At 43.6% G+C, this 27,678-nt stretch overlaps 1 protein-coding gene across 1 annotated transcript in view; it reads left to right on the top strand.

Moving 5' to 3' along the window:
• The window catches only part of MED1 (mediator complex subunit 1), a 360,443-nt gene that overhangs the window by 285,060 nt on the left and 47,705 nt on the right, over positions 1-27,678 (top strand). The window contains exon 16 of the mRNA XM_073608341.1: positions 17,723-17,828. Within this exon, the coding sequence (XP_073464442.1) occupies positions 17,723-17,828 (106 nt within the window). The remainder of the gene's footprint in view (positions 1-17,722; positions 17,829-27,678) is intronic.

Here is a 27,678-nt window from a genome sequence, read left to right as displayed (position 1 = left end):
TAGAGAGAGAACAATAAAACAACAACTATTTTTGGTTTTTTTATTTTATATTTTTTTTGTGTTTTTTTCTTTTTTTTACTTTTTTTTGTTTTTTTTACACTTTTTTTTGTAACTTTAACTTTTTTAACTGGTACCAGGTTTGGGTCTCTCAAAATGCGACAGCATCTTGGGAGACCCTGTGGAAGTGTGCCTAGTCTGTGCAGTGCTGTACCCTACGCTAATACTCCACTAGTGTATGGTAGCGTTCAAAACATTCACCAATGCAAAGACCAGGATTGCCAGGACAGAGGGGACAACAATACCGGGTGTCACGCCTAAATCCGCGCTTGCTGCAGACACGACATCTTTTTTGGGGGGTTCGTTGGGTAGGGGTACTCGGGAGGGCATAAAGAAAATGCCTCTCATGCAGCCGGCTTACTGCATTTGGTTGGGGAAGGTGAGGTGGAGCACCGTCTGGATACAGAAGGGCTCTGACGATCTCTTCCTGGAATTTAAGGAAGGATCCAGTCCGTCCTGAAGCTCTGTATAGCACATAAGCATTCAGCAAAGCCAATTGAAATAAATAAACAGACACTTTTTTGTACCAGCGTCTGGCCTTACGGGCAATTAGGTACGGCGCCAACAACTGGTCGTTGAGGTCCACCCCTCCCATATTAAGGTTATATTCGTGGACACAGAGGGGTTTCTCCACAACACCAGTCGCCGTAGGAATTTGGACCATCGTGTCTGCATGAAGGGAGGTGAGAACGAAAACATTCTTCTTATGCCTCCACTTCATAGCGAGCAAATTATTATACTTCAAGCAGGCTCTCTCCCCCAGCCTAAGACGGGAATCTACAAGCCGCTGGGGAAAGCCCCGGCGATTAGGTCGCACGGTGCCACATGCTCCAATCTGATGATCAAAAAGGTGGCTAAAAAGTGGCACGCTCGTATAATAATTGTCCACGTACAAGTGGTACCCCTTTCCGAATAAGGGTGACACCAAGTCCCACACTATCTTGCCAGCGCTTCCTATGTAGTCAGGGCAGTTTGTCGGCTCTACGTGACTATCTTTTCCCTCGTAAACCATAAATCTACATGTATAGCCTGTGGCCCTGTCACAGAGCTTATACATCTTGACCCCGTATCTGGCACGCTTGCTGGGAAGGTACTGTTTGAATGACAAGCGGCCAGAAAATTTAATCAGGGACTCATCAACGCAGACAACTTGATGGGGGGTAAACAAGTCTGCAAAACGTTGGTTGAAGTGGTTTACGAGGGGCCGAATTTTGTAGAGCCGATCGTATTCAGGGTCTCCACGAGGACGACAGAGTTCATTGTCGTTGAAGTGCATGAACCGCAAAATCTGCTCGTATCGTGCCCTGGCCATGGAAGCAGAGAACAAGGGTGAATGGTAAATTGGGTCAGTGGACCAATATGACCGCAACTCACTCTTTTTATTCAACCCCATGAGGAGGGAAAGGCCCAGAAAGATCTTAAATTCGGAGACCGTAATTGGTCTCCAATCTCTGGCAAGGGTGGACTGGGGCATAGTGGCGATGTATTGACCAGCGTATAAATTGCTTTGGTCCACAATAGATCTATAGAGATCTTCGGTGAAAAACAGCGAATAAAAATCCAGTGGCGTAAAGTCAACTGTTTCCACCTGAATTCCGGGTTGGCCAGTGAAAGGGGGAAGTACGGGTGCTGCAGAAGTGGTGGGTACCCAATTCGGATTGGCCAATGCAGCAGGAAGGGCACTATGGGCACGACGGGCCTGTGTTCGTCTTCTTGGTGGCAGCGGGACACTACTAGTGCTTGCCACCTCGCCAGCTTGAACTGCACTTATGGGACTCGCCACGTCACCACGTGATACTGCAGTGCTGGATGTACGACCAGGGTGTACTAGGCCGCTGGTGCTTGCCAGTTCACCAGAAGGAGTAGCGGCGCTAGTACCTCTCTGCTCCATACGAGAGCCCTGCGGTTCTTGCACTTCAAGGACAGCATAAGTTCGGGGTCTGGTACGCCTGACCTTAGCAGGGACCACAACTCCGTCGTCAGAGCTATCTGTCATGGAGCCGCTGTCCTCTACAGGATCGTATTCTGAGCCTGAACTTGACAGATGAGTGACTTCCTCTTCACTATCTGTCATGCTCAGAATCCTGTAGGCCTCTTCACTAGTGTACCTTCGATTTGCCATTTTGGCCTCTAAATTTAGGGGTACACTAGTGAGACTCACAGGCAAAAAAGCTCCCGACTGTCAGCGACTGATTCAAAACGCTACCAAAAAACTGTTAGCGATCGCAGGGATCAGGCCTGACTCTGCGACCGCTGCAGTTATGTGTGCTTAGTGTTTTGTAAGTGTCAGTAATCGATCGATACTGCACTTGGGTGGGCTGGGCTGGGCTGGGCCGAGGAGCAAAACGCAGGTGCTAGCAGGTATCTGGGCTGATCCCGCTAACACTGCGTTTCAGGGAACCCTAAACTGCTGGGGAGTATAGATCTGATCGGATCAGATATCGATCCGTTCAGATACTATAGCACTAAGGGAGGTGTATGCTGCGTGCGTGGGTTTTAGCGGTACTGGCGCTAACCTGACGCTGCCTGGGGCGACGCAGACCTTATCTGATCCTAAAAACTTAACTTCTATCACCGCCGGGCAATTAGGGGGTTAAACCTTTATAAGGTAATAAACGGCGGGTGCCCTAAAACTATAATAAACTGTAATAAACTGTAATAAACTACAAAAAACAAACTATCTAACCAGCGTCACCCGTAACACTTATACGGTGATTGCTGGTGAAAGGGTTAACTAGGGGGCAATCAGGGGGTTAAAACCTTTAGCAGGTAGTATATGGGGGTCCCTGTCGCTATAAAACACTGACAGCGAACCTATATACTTACCTCCCTAAACTAGCGTCACCTGTGTCACTAATACAGCGATCAGAAAAACGATCGCTTAGCGACACTGGTGACGGGGGGTAATCAAGGGGTTAACTTTTATTAGGGGGGGTTAGGGGGTACCCTGGACCTAAGGGGGGGTACCCTAGACCTAAAGGGGGCTAACCTAACTGCCCTAACACTTATAACTGACAAACTGACACCAATGCAAAAAAAAAAAAAACACTGCTATTGGTGTCAGAGTGACAGGGGGTACAGGGGGGTGATTGGGGGGTGATCGGGGGGTGACAGGGGGGTGACAAGTGTGCCTGCGTGTTCTACTGAGTGTGTGGTGTTGGTGCACTTACTTGGATGTCTTCTCTCCTCGGCGTCGGATCAAAAAGACCGGCTCCAGGAGAGATTACATCACTTCCTCTCCCTCTGTTTACATTACAGAGGGAGAGGAAGCATTTGATTCGTGGGAGCGATCGGGAGGGGGTGGCCATCAATGGATGGCCTCCCCCTGACCCCTAATCGCCCGCGAACAAGAGCCGACCACTCAGGGCACCGGGGGGGGGTCCGATCGGACCCCCCGCCCGCGGGAAGGCATCACGTATCAGGTACGTGATTTTGCCTGCCCGTGCCGACCTGCTCACGTATATATGCGTGAGGCGGTCGGCAAGTGGTTAATGGGCATCCAAGAGTATGTACAGTTTGTACAAAAATATTCTGTCTTTTCTTTAACGGATAAGATAAGGGGAGGAATAGAATAATGGAAGCCAGAAGATGAAAAAGCTTGTTACATAGTTACATAGTCAGGTTGAAAAAAGACACAAGTCCATCCAGTTCAACCTTAAAAACAATAAACAAATAAAATAAAAAATATCGTACAATCCAATATACCCAATTTTATACCCACAGTTGATCCAGAGGAAAGCAAAAAACCCCAGCAGAGCATGCTCCAATTTGCTACAGCAGGGGAAAAAATTCCTTCCTGATCCCCCAAGAGGCAATCGGATTTTCCCTGGATCAACTTTACCTATAAATGTTACTACCCAGTTATATTATGCACATTTAGGAAAGTATCCAGGCCTTTCTTAAAGCAATCTACTGAGCTGGCCAGAACCACCTCTGGCAGGAGTCTATTCCACATTTTCACAGCTCTTACTGTGAAGAAACCTTTCCTTATTTGGAGATGAAATCTCTTTTCCTCTAGACGTAAAGGGTGCCCCCATGTCCTCTGGGTTGACCGTAAAGAGAATAACTCAACACCAAGTTCACTATATGGACCCTTTATATATTTGAACATGTTGATCATATCCCCCTTATTCTCCTCTTCTCAAGAATGAATACATTCAGTTCCTCTAATCTTTCCTCATAGCTGAGCTCCATCCATGCCTCTTAGTTTGGTTGCCCTTCTCTGCACTTTCTCCAGTTCCCCAATATCCTTTTTGAGAACTGGTGCCCAAAAGTGAACTGCATATTCCATATGAGGTCTTACTAATGATATGAACAGGGGCAAAATGATATCCCTCTCTCTGGAGTCCATACCTCTCTTAATACAAGAAAGGACTTTGCTCGCTTTGGAAACTGCAGCTTGGCATTGCATGCTATTATTGAGCTTATGATCTACCAAAAAGGAAAGTATCCAGGCCTTTCTTAAAGCAATCTACTGAGCTGGCCAGAACCACCTCTGGCGGGAGTCTATGCCACATTTTCACAGCTCTTACTGCAAAGAAAGCTTTCTGCATTTGGAGATTAAATCTCTTTTCCTCTAGACGTAAAGAGTGCCCCCTTGTCCTCTGTGATCACCCAGATCCTTCTCCACCATGGAATCCCCCAGTTCTACTCCCCCTAGCATGTATGATGCATGCATATTCTTAGCTCCCATGTGCATAACTTTACATTTCTCATCATTAAACCTCATCTGCCACATAGTCACCCAATTAGACAGTGAATTGAGGTCGGCTTGTAAATTGGAGACATCCTGTAAGGACGTGATTCCACTGCATAGCTTGGTGTCATCTGCAAAGACAGAAATGTTACTTTTGATCCCAGACCCAATAAAATTTATAAAGATATTAAAAAGTAAGGGTCCCAGCACTTAACGTTGGGGTAAACCACTGATAACCTTAGACCATTCAGAGTAAGAATCACTAACCACTACTCTCTGAATTCTGTCTTTTAGCCAGTTTTCTATCCATTTACAAACTGATATTTCCTGGCCTGTAGACTTTACCTTACACATGAGCCGTGTGTGGGGAACTATGTCGAACGCTTTTGCAAAATCCAAGTATACCATGTCCACAGCCACCTCTCTGTCAAAGGTTTTACTTACCTCTTCATAAAAAGAAATCAGGTTTGTGTGATAACTTCTGTCTTTCATGAATCCATGCTTGTCCGTTGCTTAAAATTTTTTTTTTCCAGCAAGAACTCCTCTATGTGGTATTTTATTAAACGCTCCAGTATCTTCCCGACTATAGAAGTTAAACTAACAGGTCTATAGTTACTTGGTAAAGACTTTGATCCCTTATTAAATATAGGCACCACGTTCACCCTGTGCCAATCCAGTGGTACTATTCCCGTCATTAATGAGTCCCTAAAAATTAGATACAATGGCTTTGAAATGACAGAGCTCAATTCTTTCAGGATCCGTGGGTGGATGCCATCAGGTCCAGGTACTTGATCCACCTTTATTTTGTCTAAATATTTCTGGACCATATCACTTTTGAGCCATTGTGGATCATTCAGGGCTGTGTCAATACCACCCCCATTATGGACATGAGCTCCCCCATGCTCTTTTGTATACACAGAGCTGAAGAAAGTATTTAATAAATTAACCTTCTCTTTGTCCCCAGTCACCCACTGGGGGGTAAAGGGCCTACATGCTCAGACCTGACCTTTTTACTATTAATATATTTGAAGAATTTTTGGGGGTTTGTCTTACTATCCCTTGCAATCTGTCGTTCGTTTTGAATTTTGCATCCTTGATTTCCTTTTTACATATTCTGTTAAATTCTTTGTAACATTTAAACGACACTAGTGTTCCTTCATTTTTATATTTTTTAAAAGCTCTTTTCTTATTGTTTATAGCTTTTTAAACTTTGGCCGTGAGCCACATAGGTTTTGTTTTTAGCCTTTTAAACTTATTGCCCATGGGAATATACTTTGCAGTGAGGTCCCAAACAGTCTTTTTGAAGAATTCCCATTTCTGTTCTGTGTTTATCAATGCAAATATTCCCTCCCAGTCTAAATCCTGGAGAGAAGCCCTCATCCTTGGAAAATGTTCTCTCTTGAAGTTAAGTGTTTTTTAGGGCCGAAACAACTAATCGATTAATCGACAACGAATCGATTATGAAATTAATTGATTACTATTTTCATAATCGATTAATCGGCCAGTAACATAATGAGTTAAAAAAAACTAAAATGAGCCCTTTATAGTACAAAAAGAAGAAATCGCTACTGTAAATATTACTTTCACAGGTCTACAGTAAAAAAATGAGCCCCTTACAGTAGTGATTATCTGCTTTTTTTTTTTTTTGTACTATAAAAGGGCTAATTTTAGTTTTTTTTTTTAACCCAATTATGTTACTAAACGTCTTAGACCTGGTTCACACCTATGTGTTTTTTTTTTTTTTTTTTTTTTTGGTGCTTTTTGCAGAAACGCACTACAGTTCATCTACATGGTTTCCTATGGAACACATTCACATCTATGCTTTTTTCAGCCGCTGCATATTTGGAAGGGGTCAGGGACTTTTTTTTAACGCAAAACGGTGCTTTTTTTTGGTTCAATATACTTCAATGGAGAAGCTGCAGAAAAGCATGTAATGCATTTTTGCAGCAATTTGTGTTTTTTCATCTGCCCAACAACAATTTGGCCAAAAAAAAAGCAAAAACGCAAATCGCAGCAAAATCGCGTGCTCAAAAATCAAAACACACAGCAAAAAGCACTGCAGGAACAGATCAAAGGCAAACTGCATAGGTGTGTACCGAGCCTTATGCTGGTCACACTGATTCATTTTCAGACCAGAATATTCAGATGAAAAATCTTTGTACATTCGCTGAATGAAAGAATGTTGTTAGAAATTTTCACTTGTTTTTAACATTCTGTTTTTAAAATTAATGTAATTTCTGAACGAAAACTACATACTCTGTCTGAAAATTCCTTTGATCAAAAAGTTTTCTATTATTTCCAAATGTCCCCATCACTGTGGTTGAAAACGAACGTCGATTTGGCCCCACTAACGATTAGAAAATCGAGCGAACGTTCTTAAAATGGCTTTTTTTTTTTTTTTTTTTTTTAAGGAAAACATTGTTTTTTAAATGGAAAAAATGTGATCGCTGAATCTGATATTTACCAGATTCACCCTTTAATAGTATATACAGTATATCTCTTCCAATAGTATATACAGTATATTTCCTCTAATAGTATATACAGTATATCTCTTCTGTCTGTTATTCTCAGTGGATTAGATATTTTGCTCCCTAAACATATAGTTGGTTATTTATATTTACCACTGCATAGCTATATAAGAATAAATTGCCTTTTTTTAAAACTTTACATATTTATTAACCGATTAATCGAAACAATAATTGGCCAACTAATCGATTATGAAAATAATTGTTGATTGCAGTCCTAGTGTTTTTCTTTCCCGTATGTATTTCTTGTTTACAGCTAACATCAAATGAAATCATGTTATGATCACTGCTACCCATGTGTTCCTTTATCTGGACATTAGTAATAAGTTCTGCATGGTTTGAGATTACCAGGTCCAACAGAGCTTCATTCCTAGTTGGAGCCTCAATAAACTGGACCATAAAATTGTCCTGTAATAGGTTTATAAATTTTTGCTCTTTTAACTGTCCCAGCAGTGCCATTACTCCAGTCAATTTCTGGGTAGTTAAAATGCCCCATTATTATCACTGTCCCAGTCCTTGCAGCCCTTTCCATCTGTGCAAGGAGCGGAGTCTCCACCTCCTCGTTTACATTGGGTGGTCTATAACAAACTCCAATGATTAACTTTGAACTACGCCCATCTATATGCAGTTCCACCCATAATGCTTCAGACTCACTCTCTCCATCAACCAGGTCCTCTTTCACACTTGCTTTGAGATCACTTCTCACAGAGACAGACCCCGCCACCTTAACTTTTTACCCTGTCTCTCCGAAAGAGTGCATAGCCAGGAATATTAATAGCCCAGTCATGTGAGGATTGAAGCCAAGTTTCAGCAATACTGATAATATCATAGCTCTCCTCATGCACCAGAGCTTCCAACTCACCTATTTTGCTTGGCAGACTTCTGGCATTGGTGTACAGACACTTTAATGCATTATTACATTTTTCTCTGGTGTTTTTCATATCATTTTTAGTAGTACAAATGGCACTGTAGTTTCCAATGGCTGTTTGCAACATGGGAAATTTCTTGTCACTTGCCATAACCCTCCCCCCATCTATCCCCATTCCACCCTCCATTAATGTCTGACCCCTAACTAACCTGTCTGCCGATGTAATTCTCGTTCACCCTCAATCCTAGTTTAAATACTCCTCCAGCCTTCCCATAAACCTCTCCACCAGCACAGCAGACCCCCTTCCATTCAAGTGCAAACCGTCTTTAGTATATAGGTTGCACCCCAATGAAAAGTCAGCTCAGTGCTCTAAAAACCTGAATCCTTCCTCCCTACACCAGGTCTTTAGCCATGCATTCAGCTCTCTAATCACCCCCTGCCTTTCCTGTGTTGCGCATGGCACAGGCAATATTTCAGAGAATATCACCTTGGAGGTCCTTCCCTTCAACTTGCAGCCTAGTTCTTTAAATTGATTCTTAAGGAACCTCCACCTTCCATGTATACTGTCATTGGTTCCAACATGGACCAAGACAGCTGGGTCATGCCCAGCCCCTCCCAGTAATTTATCCACCCGGTCCACCACATGCCGAACCCTAGCACCAGGGAGACAGCAAACCATTCGGATGAGGCGATCCTGTCGACAAATTATTCTATCAGTCCTTCTGATTATAGAATCCCCTATAACCACCAACTGTCTAGGCCTGCCTGCACTCCCCTCACCAGCTCTACTAGATGGGCTGCTCTCCCGGCTGTTAGGGGTAGCAGTGACATCTAGGGCTGCCACCTCTGTGTATGCCACTTCCACATCTTCACCCAACTTGGCAAATGTTTTGATGCACAAATACAGGACTGGCCTTCCTTTTCTGCGAGCACCTTCCACTCCCTCTAACTACATTAACCCATCTTCCTATCTGATAATCCTGACTTGCCCCTCCACCCTCCACATCAACCCTACTGACCACCTGCTCAGCGAGCAGAGGACCCCTTTCAAGGTTGTCCTTTCTGCCCAGTGTTGCAACTTGCTCCTCCAGATCTCTAATGTGAGCTTCCAGAAGGGCAACCTGCTCACATCTATCACAGCGGTATCCATCCTGGAGCTGTTGCACCAATTTTGCATACATGTGGCACACTGTGCACTGAGCAAAACCTTCAACCCTGCTAGAATTCTTTTCCCAGTTACAATACAATTACTTAAAGGAAGTTTAAGATGTTACTTACAGGTTAGAAGACTCCTGTCTTAACTCCTGTTTTGAACTCCTGGTTATTAACTCTCCACTTTAGTTCAAAATTGCACTTATGTTCACAAAATCCACATACAAGCCACCATCAGGGAGCAAGCTCCAAGGGGAGTTTGTATAGATACTTTTATACACCTGTGAACAATTAACCTCTCCCCTTAATTAGCAGGAAGAAAAATTAAAAAAAAAAGCTGTTTAACCACTTGACCACTAGGCACTTAAACCCCCTTCCTAACTAGACCAATTTTCAGCTTTTGGTGCTCTCACATTTTGAATGACAATTACTCATACAACACTGTACCCATATGAATTTTTTGTCCTTTTTTTCACACAAATAGATCTTTCTTTTGGTGGTATTTAATCACCATTGGGTTTTTTATTTTTTGCGCTATAAAAGAAAAAAGATTGAAAATTTGGTAAAAAAAAAATGAATTTTTCTTTGTTTCTGTTATAAAATTCAGCAAATTAGTAATTTTTCCTCGTAAATTTTGGCCAAAATTTATACTGCTACATATCTTTGGTAAAAATAAGTACAACTTGGTGTATATTATTTGGTCTTTGTGAATGTTAGAGAGTCCAAAAGCTATGGTGCCAATATCTGAAAATTGATCACACCTGAAGTACTGACGGCCTATCTAATTTCTTGAGACCCTAACATGCCAGAAAAGTACAAATACCCCCCAAGTGACCCCTTTTTGGAAAGAAGACATTCCAAGGTATTTGAAAAGATGCATGGTGAGTTTTTTTGAAATTGTCATTTTTTTCCCCACAATTCTTTGCAAAATCAAGATTTTTTTTTTCACAAAATTGTTATTTCTCACACACAGCATATGCATACCACAAATTACACCCCAAAACACATTCTGCTATTACTCCCGAGAACGGCAATACCACATGTGTGAGACTTTTACACAGAATGGCCACATACAGAGGCCCAACATGCAGGGAGCACCTCCAGGCGTTCTGGAGCACCCAGGCCAATTCTTCTATTTCTCTCCTACATGTAAAAATAATCATTTATTTGCTAGAAAGTTACATAGAACCCAAAAACATTATATATATTTTTTTTAGCAAAGACCCTAGAGAATACAATGGCAACTTTTTATCTCGCATGGTATTTGCGCAGCAATTTTTCGAACGCGTTTTTTTGGGAAAAAAAACAGTTTTGTGCTTTAAAAAAAAATAAAACAGTAAAGTTAGCCCAATGTTTTTGCATAATGTGAAAGATGAAGTTACGCCGAGTAAATAGATACCTAACATGTCACCCTTCAAAATGGCACACGCTCGTGGAATGGTGCCAAACTTCGCTACTTAAAAATCTCCATAGGTGACGCTTTAACATTTTTTACTGGTTACATGTTTTGAGTTACAGAGGAGGTCTAGGGCCAAAATTATTGCTCTCGCTCCAATGATCGCAGTGATACCTCACATGTGTGGTTTGAACACCGTTTTCATATGCGAGCACAGGGACAAGGTCACTTTAAAAATTTTTTTTTTTTTTTGTTTATTTTACTTTATTTTAGTTTGACACTTTTTTCCCCAAAAAAAAAAAATTTTGATCACTTTTATTCCTATTACAAGGAATGTAAACATCCCTTGTAATAGGAATATGGCATGACAGGTCCTCTTTACAGTGAGATATGGGGTCAATAAGACCCCACATCTCACCTCTAGGCTGGGAATCCTGAAATTTAAAAAAAAAAAAATAAACAAAACGATCCTGGCTTCGATCGTATCGGTGAGTCGGTAGAAGCACCGAAGAGTGGCGGGAAGGGGGGGGCGTCCCCTCTCGCCTCCCATAAGAATGATCAAGCAGTGGAACAGCCGCTATGATCATTCTTATGGTGTAGGGAATCGCCGGCTGAAAAAGCTGATATCTGAATGATGCCTGTAGCTGCAGGCATCATTCAGATATCCCTGCACAAAGTCAAGGACGTCATATGACGGCGGGCGGGAAGTGGTTAAAAATTGCAGAGTATTGCAGAGTAGTGCAGGGTATTGGGGGGGTAGTGCAGGGTATTGCGGGGTAGTACAGGGTATTGCAGGGTAGTGCAGAGTATTGCTGGGTATTGCAGAGTATTGCTGGGTATATTGCAGAGTATATTGCAGGGTATATTGCAGAGTATTGCAGGATATATTGCTGGGTATATTGCAGGGTGTATTGCAGGGTATATTGCAGGGTATTGCTGGGTATATTGCAAAGTATTGCTGGGTATATTGCAGAGTATTGCTGGGTATATTGCAGAGTATTGCTGGATATATTGCAGAATATATTGCAGAGTATTGCAGGATATATTGCAGAGTATTGCAGGATATATTGCAGAGTATTGCAGGATATATTGCAGAGTATTGCTGGGTATATTGCAGGGTATATTGCAGGGTGTATTGCAGGGTATATTGCAGGGTGTATTGCAGGGTATATTGCAGGGTATATTGCAAAGTATTGCAGTATATTGCTGGGTATATTGCAGAGTATTGCTGGATATATTGCTGGATATATTGCTGGGTATATTGCTGGGTATATTGCTGGATATATTGCTGGGTATATTGCTGGGTATATTGCAGAGTATTGCTGGGTATATTGCAGGGATGGCTGAGCATGGATGGATGTGACTGCAATTGTCACTGAGCAGCGCTGTGGGCACTACACATGCAGCCCGCATCGGTGCTGCCATCCGATCCCTCCCCCTCGCACTGTACCGATCGGTACACAGAGGGGAGGGAGGAACCGACATCATGAAATGACGCTGGTTTGTTTACATGTGATCGCTCCGTCATTTGACGGAGCGATCACATGGTTAAACGGCTGCGATCAGCGGCCGCTTACCGTGATCCGTGATGCGCCAGGTCCAGGTCATGGAAGTTCTCGGGTGCGCGGCCCAGTGGGCGCGCGAGAGCAGGATTCTGGGAGGACGTCCATGGACGTCCACCCAGAACTAGCCGACCACACTGCAGCCGTCTTTCGGCTATGGCCCGGTCGGCAAGTGGTTAAAAAGTGACAGAAAAAAGGAGGAGAAAAAAAGTATTTTAAAAACTGCTAGCAAATATATCAAATAAAGGAGGAGAAAAAAAAAACCTCAAAACAACACTTGCAAGCAGAAGCAGTCAAAAGCACAACTCCTGGTTATTAACTCTATACTTTAGTTCAAAATTCCACTTACGTTCACAAAAAATCCACATGCAAGCCACCATTAGGGAGCGTTAAATCCCCAGTGTTGTCAGCTCCCCCAAATCTAATGGTTTCCCTCCTTCTGCCACCGCCAGAACACTGACTGGTAGTAAATTCCTGTGATTTCTGTGCAATATTCTTTTTTTACTAGAAAGAAAGCTACGGATTACAAATCACAAAGCCCATCAGCCCTTAGCCTGCTATTGTCTGTGGGTGGCTTGGATTGTGAATGACTGCACTAGTGAGCAGTGCTGTCATTTACAGAACACAAGCCCACAACATCCCATGCCAGTTAATACACTAGCCTAGACTAGAGTTATAGACTATAGAGTTCACCCAAGATAATATTTAACCACTTCAATACAGGGCACTTTGCCCCCTTCCTGCCCAGGACACTTTTCTGCTTTCAGCGCTGTCGCACTTTAAATGACAATTGCGCGGTCATGCAACACTGTACCCAAACTAAATTTTTATAATTTTCTTCCCTCAAATAGAGCTTTCTTTTGGTGGTATTTGATCACCACTGGGGTTTTTATTCTTTGCTTAACTAAAAAATACCAACATTTTTAAAAATAAAAAAAAGTTTTTCTTCGTTTCTGTTATAAAATTTTTGTTTCTCCTTCACTGGCAGGCACTGATGAAGAGGCACTGATATGTAGAACTGATGGGCACTGATATGCAGCACTGATGGGCACTGATAGGCAACACAGATATGCAGCACTGATGGGCACTGATAGGTGGCACTGATGGGCAATGACAGGAGGCTCTGATGGGCACTGTCAGGCGGAACTGATGGGCACTGACAGGTGGCAGTGATGGACACTAATAGATGGCACAGATGGGCAGCACTGATGATGAGTTACTGACATGTATTACTGATGGGCACTGATTAGCACTGTTATGGGCACTGCCTGGCGTTAATGATGGGGCACTGACTGGCAGCTGATCTGCACCTCTCTATGATGGGGCACGGACTGGCAGCTGATCTGCATCTCTCATGGGGGCTGTGCTGATTATCAGCGCAGACACCCCCTCTGACAGGGAGAGCCGCCATTCCGCTCTCCCTGTCAGTGTGACCTGAGGAAAGCCGTTTACCCGCACTTCCTGGTTCATGCTGTGATCAGCTGTGATTGGTCACAGCTGATGACGTGGTAAGGAGCCTCCGTCAGAGGCTCCTTACCACAATCGGAGATGCAGTGTGTCAGACTGGCACACAGAAAAACACAAAACATCTGGAGCGCTGCGAGTCTAGGGGCCAAGTAGAGTGCTCTGATGAGGAGTAATCAGATAAGTGGATCAGACCCAGTGCAGCCAGCACAGCATGGAAAAAGATGCAACATGATACAAAAAAAAAAAAGAAAAAAGATACAAGATGCGTCAAAGAAAAACAGTAAAGCACGTGCACACGAAACATGTAAGTCACGGCAACAGAATAGTGTACGCTTACACAACTGACTTAAGGAAACCTTTCGCCTTTATCTCCGGCACAGCAGTGATGTCACAGAAGGTGCATAGGCGCGCTGAGAATATCGACCCTTCTGGGCTTGGTTGTTCCCTCTGGGGCCGTTTACATCACACAGGTTGCCTTTCTATCCATTCTGCTGACCACCATCCAGCCGTGGCATCCACCTGGAGCTGTCAGGTTTTGCCAGCAGCCAGTATGCTCCCCTTCTGGCAACTGAATTTTCTCCCCTCCATTTCCTTGGATGGTGGTTGATGTTCAAAATGATAAGGAAACATCAACTCACTATTGTAGATGCGCTGCACCATCAAGTTGATGTGCATAACAGGTGCAGCATCCCTTAAAATGCAGGCTTACCAGCTATGGTGCGGTGTCCAGGGCTTAAAAGCCTCACAAAAATAGAACAGGGGGAAAGAAGACCCCCCCTGAGAAAGGAAGTCACGGGCGGACCAAGCTGCTTTGTCATGAACAGGTGTGACCAGAACCGTGTGATTTGCAACAGAGGACACCAAAACGTATATAAGTGAAAATATAATAATTTATTACAGTAAGTGAATAATATAGTACAACCAACTCCAATATGACACAGTGCAATAACCAACCACAGACAGAGACCCACAAATAACAACAGACAGATAAGTACAATAAATACCAGGATCATAAACAATAGCCAGGCCAGGGTCATACACCGCAGATCAGCAGATGGACAGGGGATGTTCCAGAGACATAAATGAAAGCCAGGCCAAGGTCATAGACAGGGAGATCAGCAGATGGGGTATGGAACACAGGACAGGGAGAGGATGGATGGATCAGACTGCAGGCAGGGATGCAAGGTAACAGGTGGGACAGGATAGGGATTGGGACAGGGAGACAGGTTCAGGGCACAGGAAAAGGTTCAGAATCAGGATCAGATCACAAACTAGCAGGTCAGGGGGCAATGAAGAAACCAAGGCAAACATGGGAGTGCTTGAAGGGTATTTATAGGCCTGTGATTGGCCTCAAGTGACACCTGATTGTAGGAGGTACTGTCTGCTCCACACTGCCAGGATCCATCCACTGGTGGACGCCAGTACTGCGGCCCAAAGATGTCATAACATCAGCAGGGAAAAGCTCTCCTGACAGTTCCAAACTGCCAGGAGACACCTGCTGGTGGACCTCAGTACTGCATGCCAAATGACAGATATTACCAGCGGATGGGACATTTCCTGACATGCTTATACCAGGACGGTGTGCCTGGACAGCTTCACAACACTACATCGCCACAGCGGTATCAGCAGATGTATACTGTGGAACTCCCTGGACTTTCGTGTGGCAACCGAGCACCCTGCATTACAGGATCTGTGCAGTGCGAGATCCCCTTATAGACGGCATCTTATGGAGATACCTGGGACACCTGCCAGCTTTTAGAGACTCTTGTCCACAATGGTCTGGTGAATGGACCATTGGTCCTGTGATTGTCTATACCTTTGCACAGTACTTCTGTCCTGACCTACAGATGAGCTTTACCCACTGTCCTAGTTAAATAAACTTTACACTGGGTTACCCTTGCTTATACGGCCTGGCCTGAAGCTGAAAACCTGAACGAATTATTGACTGTCTGTGGATATATGCCACCCTCTATACAGTGTTTATCACTAGTGGAATAAGGGTCAATTAAGTTAACCCAGTGGTATCACTCTTTATAGGGTCTACTTCTCAAGTGTGTGGATTCTCAATACAATACCCCTTTATCCCCCAGCTAGGGGCTAAGACGGTTAATAGTGACGGGATATGCATGTTTAGTGATGGTGCTAGTCACCAGGACTTGTGTGCCTATCTAACTGCCTATTTACTTGGGTGTACATGGTGTGTGTGCTTGATGTATACGTGACGCAGCTGCTTTTATATAGACAACATTATCTTATTTTAATATTGGTCTAGGTGTTGGTGGTGGATACCTAGTTTTTGTATTCTTGTTTTCATAAATTGTGCAATAATAAAATTCCCTTGATAAGCAGCTTGGTCCGGTCATGACTTCCTTTCTCGGGGGGGGGGGGTCTTCTTTCCCCCTGTTCTATTTTTGATTGATGTTCAAACCTTCTTCAGGCATGTCTCCCGGATAATTGTTTCCCCCTTATCCACTCTGAGGTCACTTGTAACGTTCACTACCATTTATTTTAAACTTTGACGTTCATCCATTTTTTAACTTTATGGAATAAATAATATTGTTTATGCATACAGTACTACGTTGGAATTTATTTAATCATTCTTTCAGAGAGCTGCATTTTGTGTTGTTTCTCAGACTGACACACAGCACCACTGATCGCAACGCTGTGCGCGCTGGCATGTTATCCTGCTGCACATCATATGACGCCTAGTCAGGATAACTGAACCACCACCCGGCTGTCATTCTACTATAGGCCGGGCAGGAAGTGGTTAAACATTGTGTAGGGGGCTCAGTATGATCCAGAGGAAAAGCCACACACCGATGATGTCTTTACAGGCAAAATTGTAATCAGCCAACTGTCAAGAGCATGTAGTGCTCCTGCTTTTATCACAGCTGCTGGTCTCATTCCAGCATTCTGGCTTTGGCTGTGATACATTCTCCCTTTCTGCTTGTTCACCTGCAGGATGATTAATGTAGCTAATCTCTGGGTGAAGACCAAACCTGATTTAAGCCAGGCAAGCCTGCAGTCTCATGCTTGTGATAGTGTGTTTAACACGTGCTCCAAGCTCCCTGTTTGTCTGCTAGTTTGGATTCCCATGTTGACAACCTCAGATTGGATATTGAATATGCTTAAAACTCTGCCTGCAATTTGACTACAGATTTGACCCTGACTATACTGAACCTTGCCTGCATTGTACTTAGACTGTCATTGAACCACTCTGCCTGTCTGCCAACTGCAAGTACCTGTTTGCTGTGCTCAGTTCGTGCCTGTCCAGGCATGGTAGCCAGGCACTATAGCATTCTGTACAAGTCCTGGGAGCAACCGAGCACCTGTAGGCCTGAATGCCTTATGGGAAAGGGGGCTGCTACAGGTGAGAAGAGCACAGAAGCTAGCTATAGTGCCTGACCACCTGCTTTAGGGGTGTGACACGGACAAGTTTTTGAAGGAGTGGTCCTGGGGGAGGAACTATGTGATGAAGCTTGTCAGTTGATTAATATTTCGTCTGAAGACATTGGTGTGTGGCTTTTCCTTTGGATTATACGGAGCTATGTGTGCAGTGATAAACTCCAAACCAGCACCTGATTCCAACAGTTTGAGGGGAATGTTGGAGCAGTGCACTTTTCTTTGACTCTCTGAATTGTCTAAGAGGTTGTGGAATTTTGGAATTTTTACCTAGGGTCTGAAATGTTTTCCCGACTTGGGTTCTTGGCTCTAGCACCTACTGCCCTTATTACAATGTTTGCTATATGACTCGTGGGAGGTGGGTTATAAAGATTTTTTCCCTGGCATCCCCTAGAAATAAGAGATAAAAGATATGGTTTACTTTGTTGCACCAGTACAAGTCTGAAATTGGTTTTGGTTGGACTTAGCCTATTTGCACTAATGAATAATATTTACACATTTTTGGTTTTGCAGTTTTAAAAATAAATCATTTATTTAATTTCATGACATTAATGATCTGTATTCCCATTAGTAAATCTGACATTGTTTTCTCTGCAGTTGTGATGGACATTCAGGACTCCACCCATGTATCCTGTAAACTGTACAAGGGTCTCTCTGATGCTCTTATCTGTACAGATGATTTCATCACTAAAGTGGTTCAGAGGTATGCTTACATTCAGATTCCTTTTTTTTTTTTTTTTCAGTATTTTAATTTAGTCATAGGACACAGTCAAGGACATGCAGTAGGGCATTCCAGAAAAAAAAAGAACCCGATATTGGATAACCATCCAGACTGTCTCTCCTATTCCGCAATATTGCTGCTAGAGACATTGTGTTAACTCCTAGCATACTCAACGTATAAAGAAGAACAAACCATATATACTCCCCCATTTATAGTCCCCGACCAGTACTAATTAATTTTATAACTATATATTGAGAAGAATTTTGGACCCCAGGAGCCCGGATCGAAGTAACCAAAAAAGGAGAGGAAAAAAAAAAGAGGGGGGAGCAAGAAAGAAAAGAACAGAGGGAAAAAGAGTGGTAAGGAGGTGGGGAAGAGGGATAGGGGATGAGTATACGGAGGTGAACCCTGTGTGAGCTCGCTCAACGCGGACTAAGTTTTAGTTATTCAGGTTACTGTCAAGGAGGGTTCTTCCCTCCTCAGAGGCCAAAAAGACATTCCAGAGCGACCAGGTCTTGAAGTAGGGTTCCAGCTGGTGTCGTGCGGAGAGGACCAATTCTTCCATTTTGCTGATCTTTTACTTTACGTAGCCACATCCCTACTGTCGGGGGTAGTGGCGATTTCCACATCAGAGGGATACATGCCGTTGCGGCATCTAGAAGGTGACAGATAATAGATTCCCTGTATACCTTTTCTGGTATGTGGGACACATGAAGGAGAAAATAAGTCGGATTCTCCAGTATCGTACAATCTGTAAAAATTTGAAGAATGCGTCTCACCTCTGTCCAGAAGTGCTTTAATTTGGGACAGTCCCAAAAAATGTGCAGAATGGTGCCTCTATCTCCCTGGCATCTCCAACACAGATCAGAGGAGTCAGGGAAGTGGAAATCTTGAAGTTGGTTTCTTGTGTTTTTGTACAAATCGATGATTTGTACGTAAGCCTAAGGATAAGTTGTCGCTGTATTGTACTGAAGGGTTTACCTTAAACCCGTTAACATTCTCAAAGACAGTTCGGGGAATGGGTTTCCGCAGGTGTGATTAATAGATCATAATTGGCAGATAGCATGTGGGGCATTGCTCCCGTCTCCGAGCAATATTCCTCAAAGGTGGTAAGGGACCTGGTAAACAATCCCGGAGCCGGGAGTGTGCTAAAAAAATGAGTGATTTGAAGAGCACTCCAAAATCTTAAAAGCTGAGTGTCTCCTATCTGTACTCCCATAATGTCCTGATTTAATCGGACTGTGCAGAGAAACGGTTCCAGTGACAGAGCGAGGGGAGAGGCGACAGTGAACATCCCTGACGTGTCCTATTAGTAATTTGAAAAGTGTCTGACAATACTCTGTTAGCCCGAACCCGGGCCGCTGGAGGAGATCCACTGCAGCATTTTACTGCCAAAACCTCCATGACGTAAAACTGCCAGCATAAAACTCCAATTCACCCTGTCAAAGGCTTTCTCTGCATCTGTATTAAGAAACGCGCATTGCGTCCTGGATGTATTAACTGCCTGTAGTAAATTCAGAACCTTCGTAGTATTGTCTCTTGCTTCTCGTGTGGGAACAAATCCCATTTGATCCAAACGTGTCACGTTCGGGATAATATGTTGGATCCTATTTGCCAATATTTTAGTGAAAAGCTTGAGATCTAAATTAGGCAAAGAAATCGTCCGATAGCTTCCACAAGAAGCCAAGTCTTTCCCTTCTTTAGGTACCACCGCAATATGAGCTAGCAAGGTGTCAGTTGTGAAAGTTGCGAGAGAACCGAGTGCATTAAATAGTTTGACCATATATTGAGCAAGAGAGGGAAGCAGGATCTTATAATATTGGGCCGTTCGCACCAGGTCCGTTAGGACCTGGTGCTTTGCCCAGTTTAGTGGCTCCTACCACTCCCTGCAGTTCTTCCATGGATATGGGGCCTTCAAGGGTATCCCTATCTGCGTCCGATAGTCGAGGCATTAATGACGATGAGAGATACGAATCTATCTGATCTTGGGTGGGGGACTTATTCTGCAAATTATACAAGGATTTATAGAATTCTTGGAATTCCCGCGCTGTCATAAGGCTTTGTAACCTTAGGCCTATTGGGTGGGCCAGATGTGGAATATAGGTCATCAATTTCTGCTCTCGCAAAGTTCTTGCTAATAATTTCCCGCATTTATCCCCAGATTCATAGAAAAACTTACTGCAAACCTGTAATGCCGCCTTAGCTTTGTATTGAAGGAGATCCGAGATTTGTGTCTGTTTGATAAGGAGGTCTCTCTCTAAGGAGGGAGACTGAGGCCGTTTATGACGGAGCTCCAGGGTGGCCAGGTCTTCAAGTAATGACTTAAGCTGTTCAAAGCGTTTCCGCTTGATCCTGGCTCCGTGCTTAATCAGCATGCCTCGGATAACCGCCTTATGTGCCTCCCAGATAATTCCAGGGTCACAATCTGGAGTGTCATTAGGGCTAAAGTAAAAATCGAGCTCATTAATTATGTCCCCTAGAACGTCTTTATCCTGTAAAAGGCTTTCTTTCAGTCTCCAATGGGTAGGCCTGGTCGTCAGAGGATCATGTAGAGCATATATCAAAGATATAGGTGCGTGATCTGACCAGGTAATAGAGCCTATGGTAGCGGCTCGTACTGCATGGAGTTGGGAATGTGGGACGAGGAAATAATCAATGCGAGAGTAGGGTTTGTGGGGGGGGGGGATAGAAGGTATAGTCTTTTTCCGTAGGATGGAGTATGCGCCATACGTCGATCAATTGACAATTCTGCAAAGATTGGGCAATGCGTTTACGTGCACTGAAAGAGAGTCCGAAGGACATGTCCTCTACTGGAACTAGTGGGAAATTTAGATCACCCCCTATAATCAGGTGTCCCTCTGTAAACTCGTTCAGCCGCTCAAAAGTCTTTCCAATAAAGATCTCATGGTGGTCGTTGGGGGCGCATACTGTCGCCAACGTGACCCCAACGTCACCCACTGTGCCCTTCACGAACAGGAAACGCCCTCCAGGGTCCATAACAGAGTCTATATAAGACCATGGTACCCTGCCCAAGAGGAGGCTAGAAACCCCCCTTGATTTAGCCAATTTGTTGGTAGAATGGTAAACCATCGGCTATGACCGGCTCTTTAGGATGCGTACTTTGTCGTCCCTAAAATGTGTCTCCTGTATAAAGGCCACATCTGATTTGAGACGTTGAAGGTCATGTAAGAGCATCTGCCTTTTCTCTGGCATGTTTAAGCCTTTAGCATTGAGCGAGATCACATTGAGAACCACCATAATCAAAATTAGGGTAATGCCCCGTACACACAGTCGGATTTTCCGATGGAAAATGTCCGATCGGAGCGTGTTGTCGGAAATTCCGACCATGTGTGGGCTCCATCGGACATTTTCCATCGGATTTTCCGACACGCAAAGTTTGAGAGCAGCCTATAAAATTTTCCGACAACAAAATCCGATTGCGTCAATTCCGACCGTGTGTGGCCAGTTCCGACGCACAAAGTGCCACGCATGCGCAGAAGAAATTCCGAGACGGAACAGCTCGGTCGGGTAAAATTAGCGTTCGGAATGGATACAGCACTTTCGTCACGCTGCAATGTCAAAAATTGTTTAATACAGCGCACTCTTCTTCTTTATAATGTGAGAAGAATGAAGTAGTTTTGCTGCTCATATTCACACAGATTTCTCACAAACTTATTTCTTTATTATTTATTGGGATTCCCTCAATATATTTAGATTTGTCACATCTGACCAAATTAGTTTTTGGTTGTTTGTAATTTTTTTTTGTTTTCTTCCTGGCTGGTTTTTGTATTTTTTGGGGGTTTGTTTTTTTTTCAAAGCTGTGTTTTTATTGTTGTTTTTGTTGTGTTTTACTCTATAATATTTTTGTGTGTGTTTTGTGTGTCAAGTTCACAACACCATCGATATCTCTCGGTATTATTTATAATCTGTAGGAGATTGCTTGGTGTTGATGTCCCTTGTTAATTTCACATTGTATTTTGAAATGTACCTGCCTCCTCACAAACTGTCCTTTTTGAATGCAAACACACATAGGAGAGTATAATTGAACAAAAATTTCATTTATTAAGGGCTCACAACTAAACAAAGATGGAGGCAACGCTGGAGAAATAGCAGAAATGGGTGAAGCCTTTGACCCCCAGGGCACACATCCACTATTTTCAAGCAAATTTGGTGGCCTGAGGAGTCCATATATAATGGTGCAAATAAAGTGTGGCGCTAGAAAGAACTTGTTCTTTATTGGGCAAGACCCACCAAAATGGCAATCTGGGGGTCAAGTTTTGCACAATAAAGTGTTTGGTGAAACAGGACTTTTGCTGATCCTGTGTGTGATCATTAACTGTACTAACAGAATATGTGTATCTGTGGAATGATCACCAGTGTGATCACATCTTTGAGGTGTCTATTTATACACAAAAAAGAAATCCAATAAAACATAAAATAAAAATCAAATATGTAAACCACAAAAATGTGTCTCTGTGGGTTGATCACCTGTATGATCACGTCTATGGGATATCTATTTATACACAAGAAGAAACCCAATAGAACATAAAATAAAAATCAGATGTATAAAACACAAAAATGTGAACAAACATATAGTACATTCATAAATAAATCTGCATGTCTATTCCACTATCAAAAATATATATATCTAATTACCCATAACAGGAAACATGATAGTGTATAAATCCTAGGTCGATATGTGCGACACTATAAAAAGAGGGTGAACAACATTCATACCAATAGTGCTGTGTAAAGATAAACTAAAAGTCCATAAAAAGTCCTCAAGACATGTATCTGAAGACTTGACCAATAAGGCTTCCACTGAAATATATTGTGTGGGACCCCTGAATCCAAGAGTGGTTCCTGTGTAGTCTGATGATCAAACTTGTAATGTAGATAGGGATAGGTAAAAAATACCCTTACCGGAGATGGTGGACTCACCAGCCAGCGGCTTAAGAGTCAAACGGGCTTACAGTGGAGCAGAAAATGGTTGATGTAGTACTGTATCCTCCGCAGGTGGGAACAGCAGACAGTGAAATCACTCAAAGAACGACCTCCTACAATCCCGCTAGTCACCGGGCTTCCCGGTATAAAATTATACCGCTATTCAGTACTCGGTCCTTCATGGGGTGGATGCAAATCCTCAAATGGAAGAATTAAAAAGAAAAAACTTCCACATAGTGTGAATCTGCTTTCAAAAACTTTAATAAAAAGTTTTGCAATAAAAAGCACTCTGGCTCATAGACAACAATAGAGACCAGGTACAAAGGGAGTAAAAATAAGCGCTTAATTCGACCATATATAAGGGAGTGCAGTCTGGTCCAGAAGTCCCAGAGATCCGGAAAGCAGCAGATGACATCTGTGTCCCCAGGCTGTGGTCATACAAGAGACTGCATCTTTTGTCAGACCAGACTGAACCCAGGCCAATCACTCTCTGGTCTTCCTTCCACGCTGTGGCTCTGGTGGTGGAGTTGTCGCAGCAGGAGGAGGAGGGGCCAACTCACTCAGGTGGGTATTGGGTGTTAGTTCACCACTCACCCCCTTACTTAGGACTTTATAAAGAAGGTCCTCACATAGTTTGCGTTGACCCTCCTGCATGCCCTGCAGTTTTGTGGCAGCCATGCAGGCAAAGACCTCTTCAGGAGTGGGTAAGGCTCTAAGGGATGCAGAAGTCTCCTGAATGAGCCTGAGCGCTGAATCCTGCATGTGAGTCGCCTTCCTCGCTCTTTTGTATGGAAGGCGGAGGGGAGGAACCTGCGATTCGGTCAGGCTTCGACTTGTCCCAGGCTTCTCCTGGCTGACACTTAGCCCCGCCTCCTCCTGGCTGCCACATTCCACAGCCTCCTCCTGGCTGAGGTCTTCCTGTGTATGAAAAAGCGACATAGTTTTAGTTTTTTTATTCATCAATCACACTCAATTTTCACCTCCTGACTGTTGCAAAATTGAATGTTAACAAATATAACAGACTATCCTTCTGAGCCCAGCATTTTTCATTCTTGTCCCAATTTTTGGTGCCCACTACTGTCTATTGATATGTCAAACACTTTTTTCAATCAGCAATTAGTGATCAATAATGACATCTAGTAAAGATCATTTCTTTATTGACCAGAAATCTGTAGAAGAATGCTATACCTGGCTCAAGCTGGGCTCCTCCACTTCTCCCTGGCTGGAAGGCCCAGGTTGGACATCGGAAGCCTCAGCTGGGGTGGAAGGAAGGGTTGAGAGGGATTCCCTGACTTCAGTCTGGTCTGATAGAAATCGCAGTCTCTCATAGTACCACAGCCTGGGGACATAAAAGTCATCTGCTCCTGCTCCGGACCTCTGGGAATCCGTGACCTTCTTGCGCTCCCTAAGATAAGTGCTCCTCAGGCCACCAATTTTGGTTTTTAAATAGGGGATGGTTGCCGTGGGGACCACCGGCGTCACAAACTCCAGCAGTTTCTCCAGCGCTGCCTGCCGCTTTTGTTTATTGTTGTATTGGGGATGTCTCACCTGCCACAGACAGGGCAGCTCCCTGTATTTGTCTATGAACAGGGGGAGGAAATTGTGGTCGTTGAAGCCATCCATTTTCTCTGCAAGACACAACACAAGACAAACCCTAATGTCAGGCCAAACTCTCCTAATCTTGTTACAATATAGGCCTCAATTTGGAAGCAGTATAGTCCCAAGTTTAGATCTTACCTTTGTTCTCACGATCGGCGCCTCCGATGCTCCTTCCTCCGCTCACAGATCGTACGTACTAGGCACGCGTGTTACGCTTTATACACACTGCGCATGCATGTAACTCCACCCGCTCCTACGTTCTTTCTAGTCTATTCCCTGCCCCTTTTCGTTCGGCACAGTGGGGGAAGAGCACATGGCGGAGACACAGCAGGTGCGTGCTAATTATACCAACGAGGATGAGGAGGAAAGCCCGGATCCGGAAACGTCTGGATCCAGAAGAAGAAGATTTAAGGCCTCAAATATGTACTTTGGGGAGATGTTGGAGATGGTCGACATCCTGAAGAAGGCCAACTATGATGGGAAGTATGGACCTTACCCCAACCCCAATGTCCGAAAGGCCAAGATCATGGTGAAAGTGGTTAAAAGTCTGCACCGGAATATCAGGGTACGTCGATCGAAAGATCAGCTCAGGAAGCGGTGGTCGGACCTGAAATTATGAGAACATGAGCAGTACAGAAAGATCCGGAGAGTGCTGCAAAAAAGTAAGTTGTGCTGTGTTCCTATTCTTTGTGTTTTTATTACGTTCGTGCTGCTCCATGTGCTTTTCTTAAGTGTTGTACAGTTTAAAATGGCAACTTTCATGTTCAAGGGTACATTATTCGTTCGTATCAAACATTTTTCTTTCGGCCTATAAAACACCATTGTTTTGGCCATATGCTTTTGCCCACATTTTTTAGGGCCTACTTGTATGAAAATAATTTGGTTGTGTAGATGGGTTTGTTACTAGAATGAAATGCAAACTAGATTCTGTGTAAGGAGCGGACACTCAGCAGCTGTTTACACATCTGGACACTGGAGCACTAGTGTGGGACACAAGAACATCCTTTTTATTAGGGGGCCCACACAGGTGCTCCAGTGTATACTATAGGGGTGTCTCCATCTGTGAAGCTTGTACCAAATAGGTAAAGCATTGAAGCTTACAAAGGACACTAAAAAATCTACATCTTGGAACTCTGGCAAAACAGACAATTGTACCCCACTTCCAAGCAATGTTTCATATTTATAGTTCTGCCATCAAATATCTGTGTGCTAAGTATACCTTTTTTTTTTCATATAGGGGAGAAAAGACTCGGAGGACACCCCTCATCCAAGGAGACCAGAGACCCCCCCCTCTGGAAGAAGGGGAAATACCCCAAACACAAGAAGAGCAGGAGGATGAAGACGTGGTGGAACTAGTCACCACAACAGGTGAGTGTCTGCAACTACAGGCTCAGGTAAGAGATGGATGCCGGCATATTTATAATACATGTTTTTTTTTTTGGTTTCTATCTTTTTAGGTGATCGTGATGTTGTGGATCCAGGGCATTTCACCTTGGAAAGTGCACAGATCCTGATCGGGGAGATCATGGGGTGTAATTTAGCATTGGAAAACCTCAAGAAAAACATCAATGATGTTATTCAAAAAAATAATAACATCATTGATGTTTTGGGGAGAGTTTAAAACCCCTCCAAATCCTTTTGTTTTTTGTGTGCTACAATGTTAAAAATGTTTTAACGATTTTGAGAAAAGCCAAATTTTGAGGATGCACACAGTGTGTCAACATGTGCTATCTGCCATCACAGGAGATCAATGGACGCATTTTGGGGGTGCAACCCCTTCCTCAATAATAAAGTAGCTGAGAGGAAGGGGTTGCTCCCCCAAAACATGGCCCTTGATCCCCCGTGATGGCAGCTAGCACATGTTGACATTCGTAAATTGGTGTGCATCTTCAAAATTTGGCTTTTCCTGGGGTGACTTCACCCCATCTGAACGCAATATCAAACACAGTTCCTAAATACTCAAGTCTGATATTGCCTTCAAGTTCTACCTAATGTGAACTTTGTAAGTTCAAGAATTGTGTCTTTCTTGTTGTTTTGAAACATGCCTGTTTTATCTTAAATGGACATTTCTATTTTTGATAATGCCACCACAAAAATTGTTATACAACAAACATGTTGGTTTGTTTTAAAAACCTTTTCTAAATGCACATGTGATTGTGCAGGTATTAAAAAGATTGGTAATCAAGAATGTGTGGATTATTGTCTCAACGCTACAACACTTTTGTGGTGATGTAATTGCTGCTTTCTGTGACAATGGGTGTTATTTCCTAAGGGCAAATCCACTTTGCACTACAAGTGCAGTTTCAGTGCATTTTCAAGTGCACTTGTAGTGCAAAGTGTTTGCCTTTAGTAAATAACACCCAACAGTGCTTTGTAAGGTTACTCAATCACGCCATTTTCAGGACTCACCACATTTCGGTCAGGGTCAGATAAAACAAACACAAGCAGTAAATGTCACCAAAGATTTGCTTAATTTTTTTCTTTATTTGATCAAGGTTTCACAAATTGGCATATTGATGGCCCCCCTACCCGCAAAGAACTCAAGGTATCTTAGCCAGACATCACGGGCACTCAGGGAGGGCAAGCCAGGACGGCCACTTTCAAGCGCCATCAGGGTTGTTTCATTTATAATTCCGATCTCAGGCCCAACTGAGCCAGCATAGTTGGCAGAATGTTGCCGTAAAAAGTTATGTAGAACACAGCACGCCATGATTATATGATTCGGTTTATACGCCGTCATATGGATGGGTGTAAGAAATAGGCGGAACCGGCTGGCCATGATTCCAAATGTGTTCTCCACCACTCTTCTGGCTCTGGCCAGCCGGTAATTAAAAACCCTCTGGTCAAGGTGAGGGTCCTCATCGGGAATGGCCGCATAAGGTGGTCCCCCAGCGCAAAGGCTTCATCCGCAACGAAGACGAATGGGAGTCCTTCCACATTGTCTTCTGGAGGTGGCAAGTCCAAGCTGCCATTCTGGAGACGCCTGTAAAACTCCATCTGGGCGATGACTCCACCATCGGACATCCGGCCATTCTTCCCCACGTCCACATACAGGAACTCATAATTAGCCGACACCACCAACATCACAATACTATTGAACCCTTTATAATTATAATAGTATGACCCCGAGTTGGGTGGTGGGACGATGTGGACGTGTTTCTCATCAATTGCCCCTCCGCAGTTAGGAAAGTCCCACCGCTGGGCAAAGTGGGAGGCCACAGTCTGCCATTCCTGTGGCGTGGAAGGAAACTGTGGAGGAAACAAAAAAAAATTAGTTTTTTTGCACATT

The sequence above is a fragment of the Aquarana catesbeiana genome, linkage group LG12, assembly GCF_042186555.1.
Source record: "Aquarana catesbeiana isolate 2022-GZ linkage group LG12, ASM4218655v1, whole genome shotgun sequence".
NCBI classification, from domain to species: domain Eukaryota; kingdom Metazoa; phylum Chordata; class Amphibia; order Anura; family Ranidae; genus Aquarana; species Aquarana catesbeiana.
The sequence above is the reverse complement of the archived record's forward strand: the minus strand, read 5'-3'. Positions and strand labels throughout refer to the sequence as shown.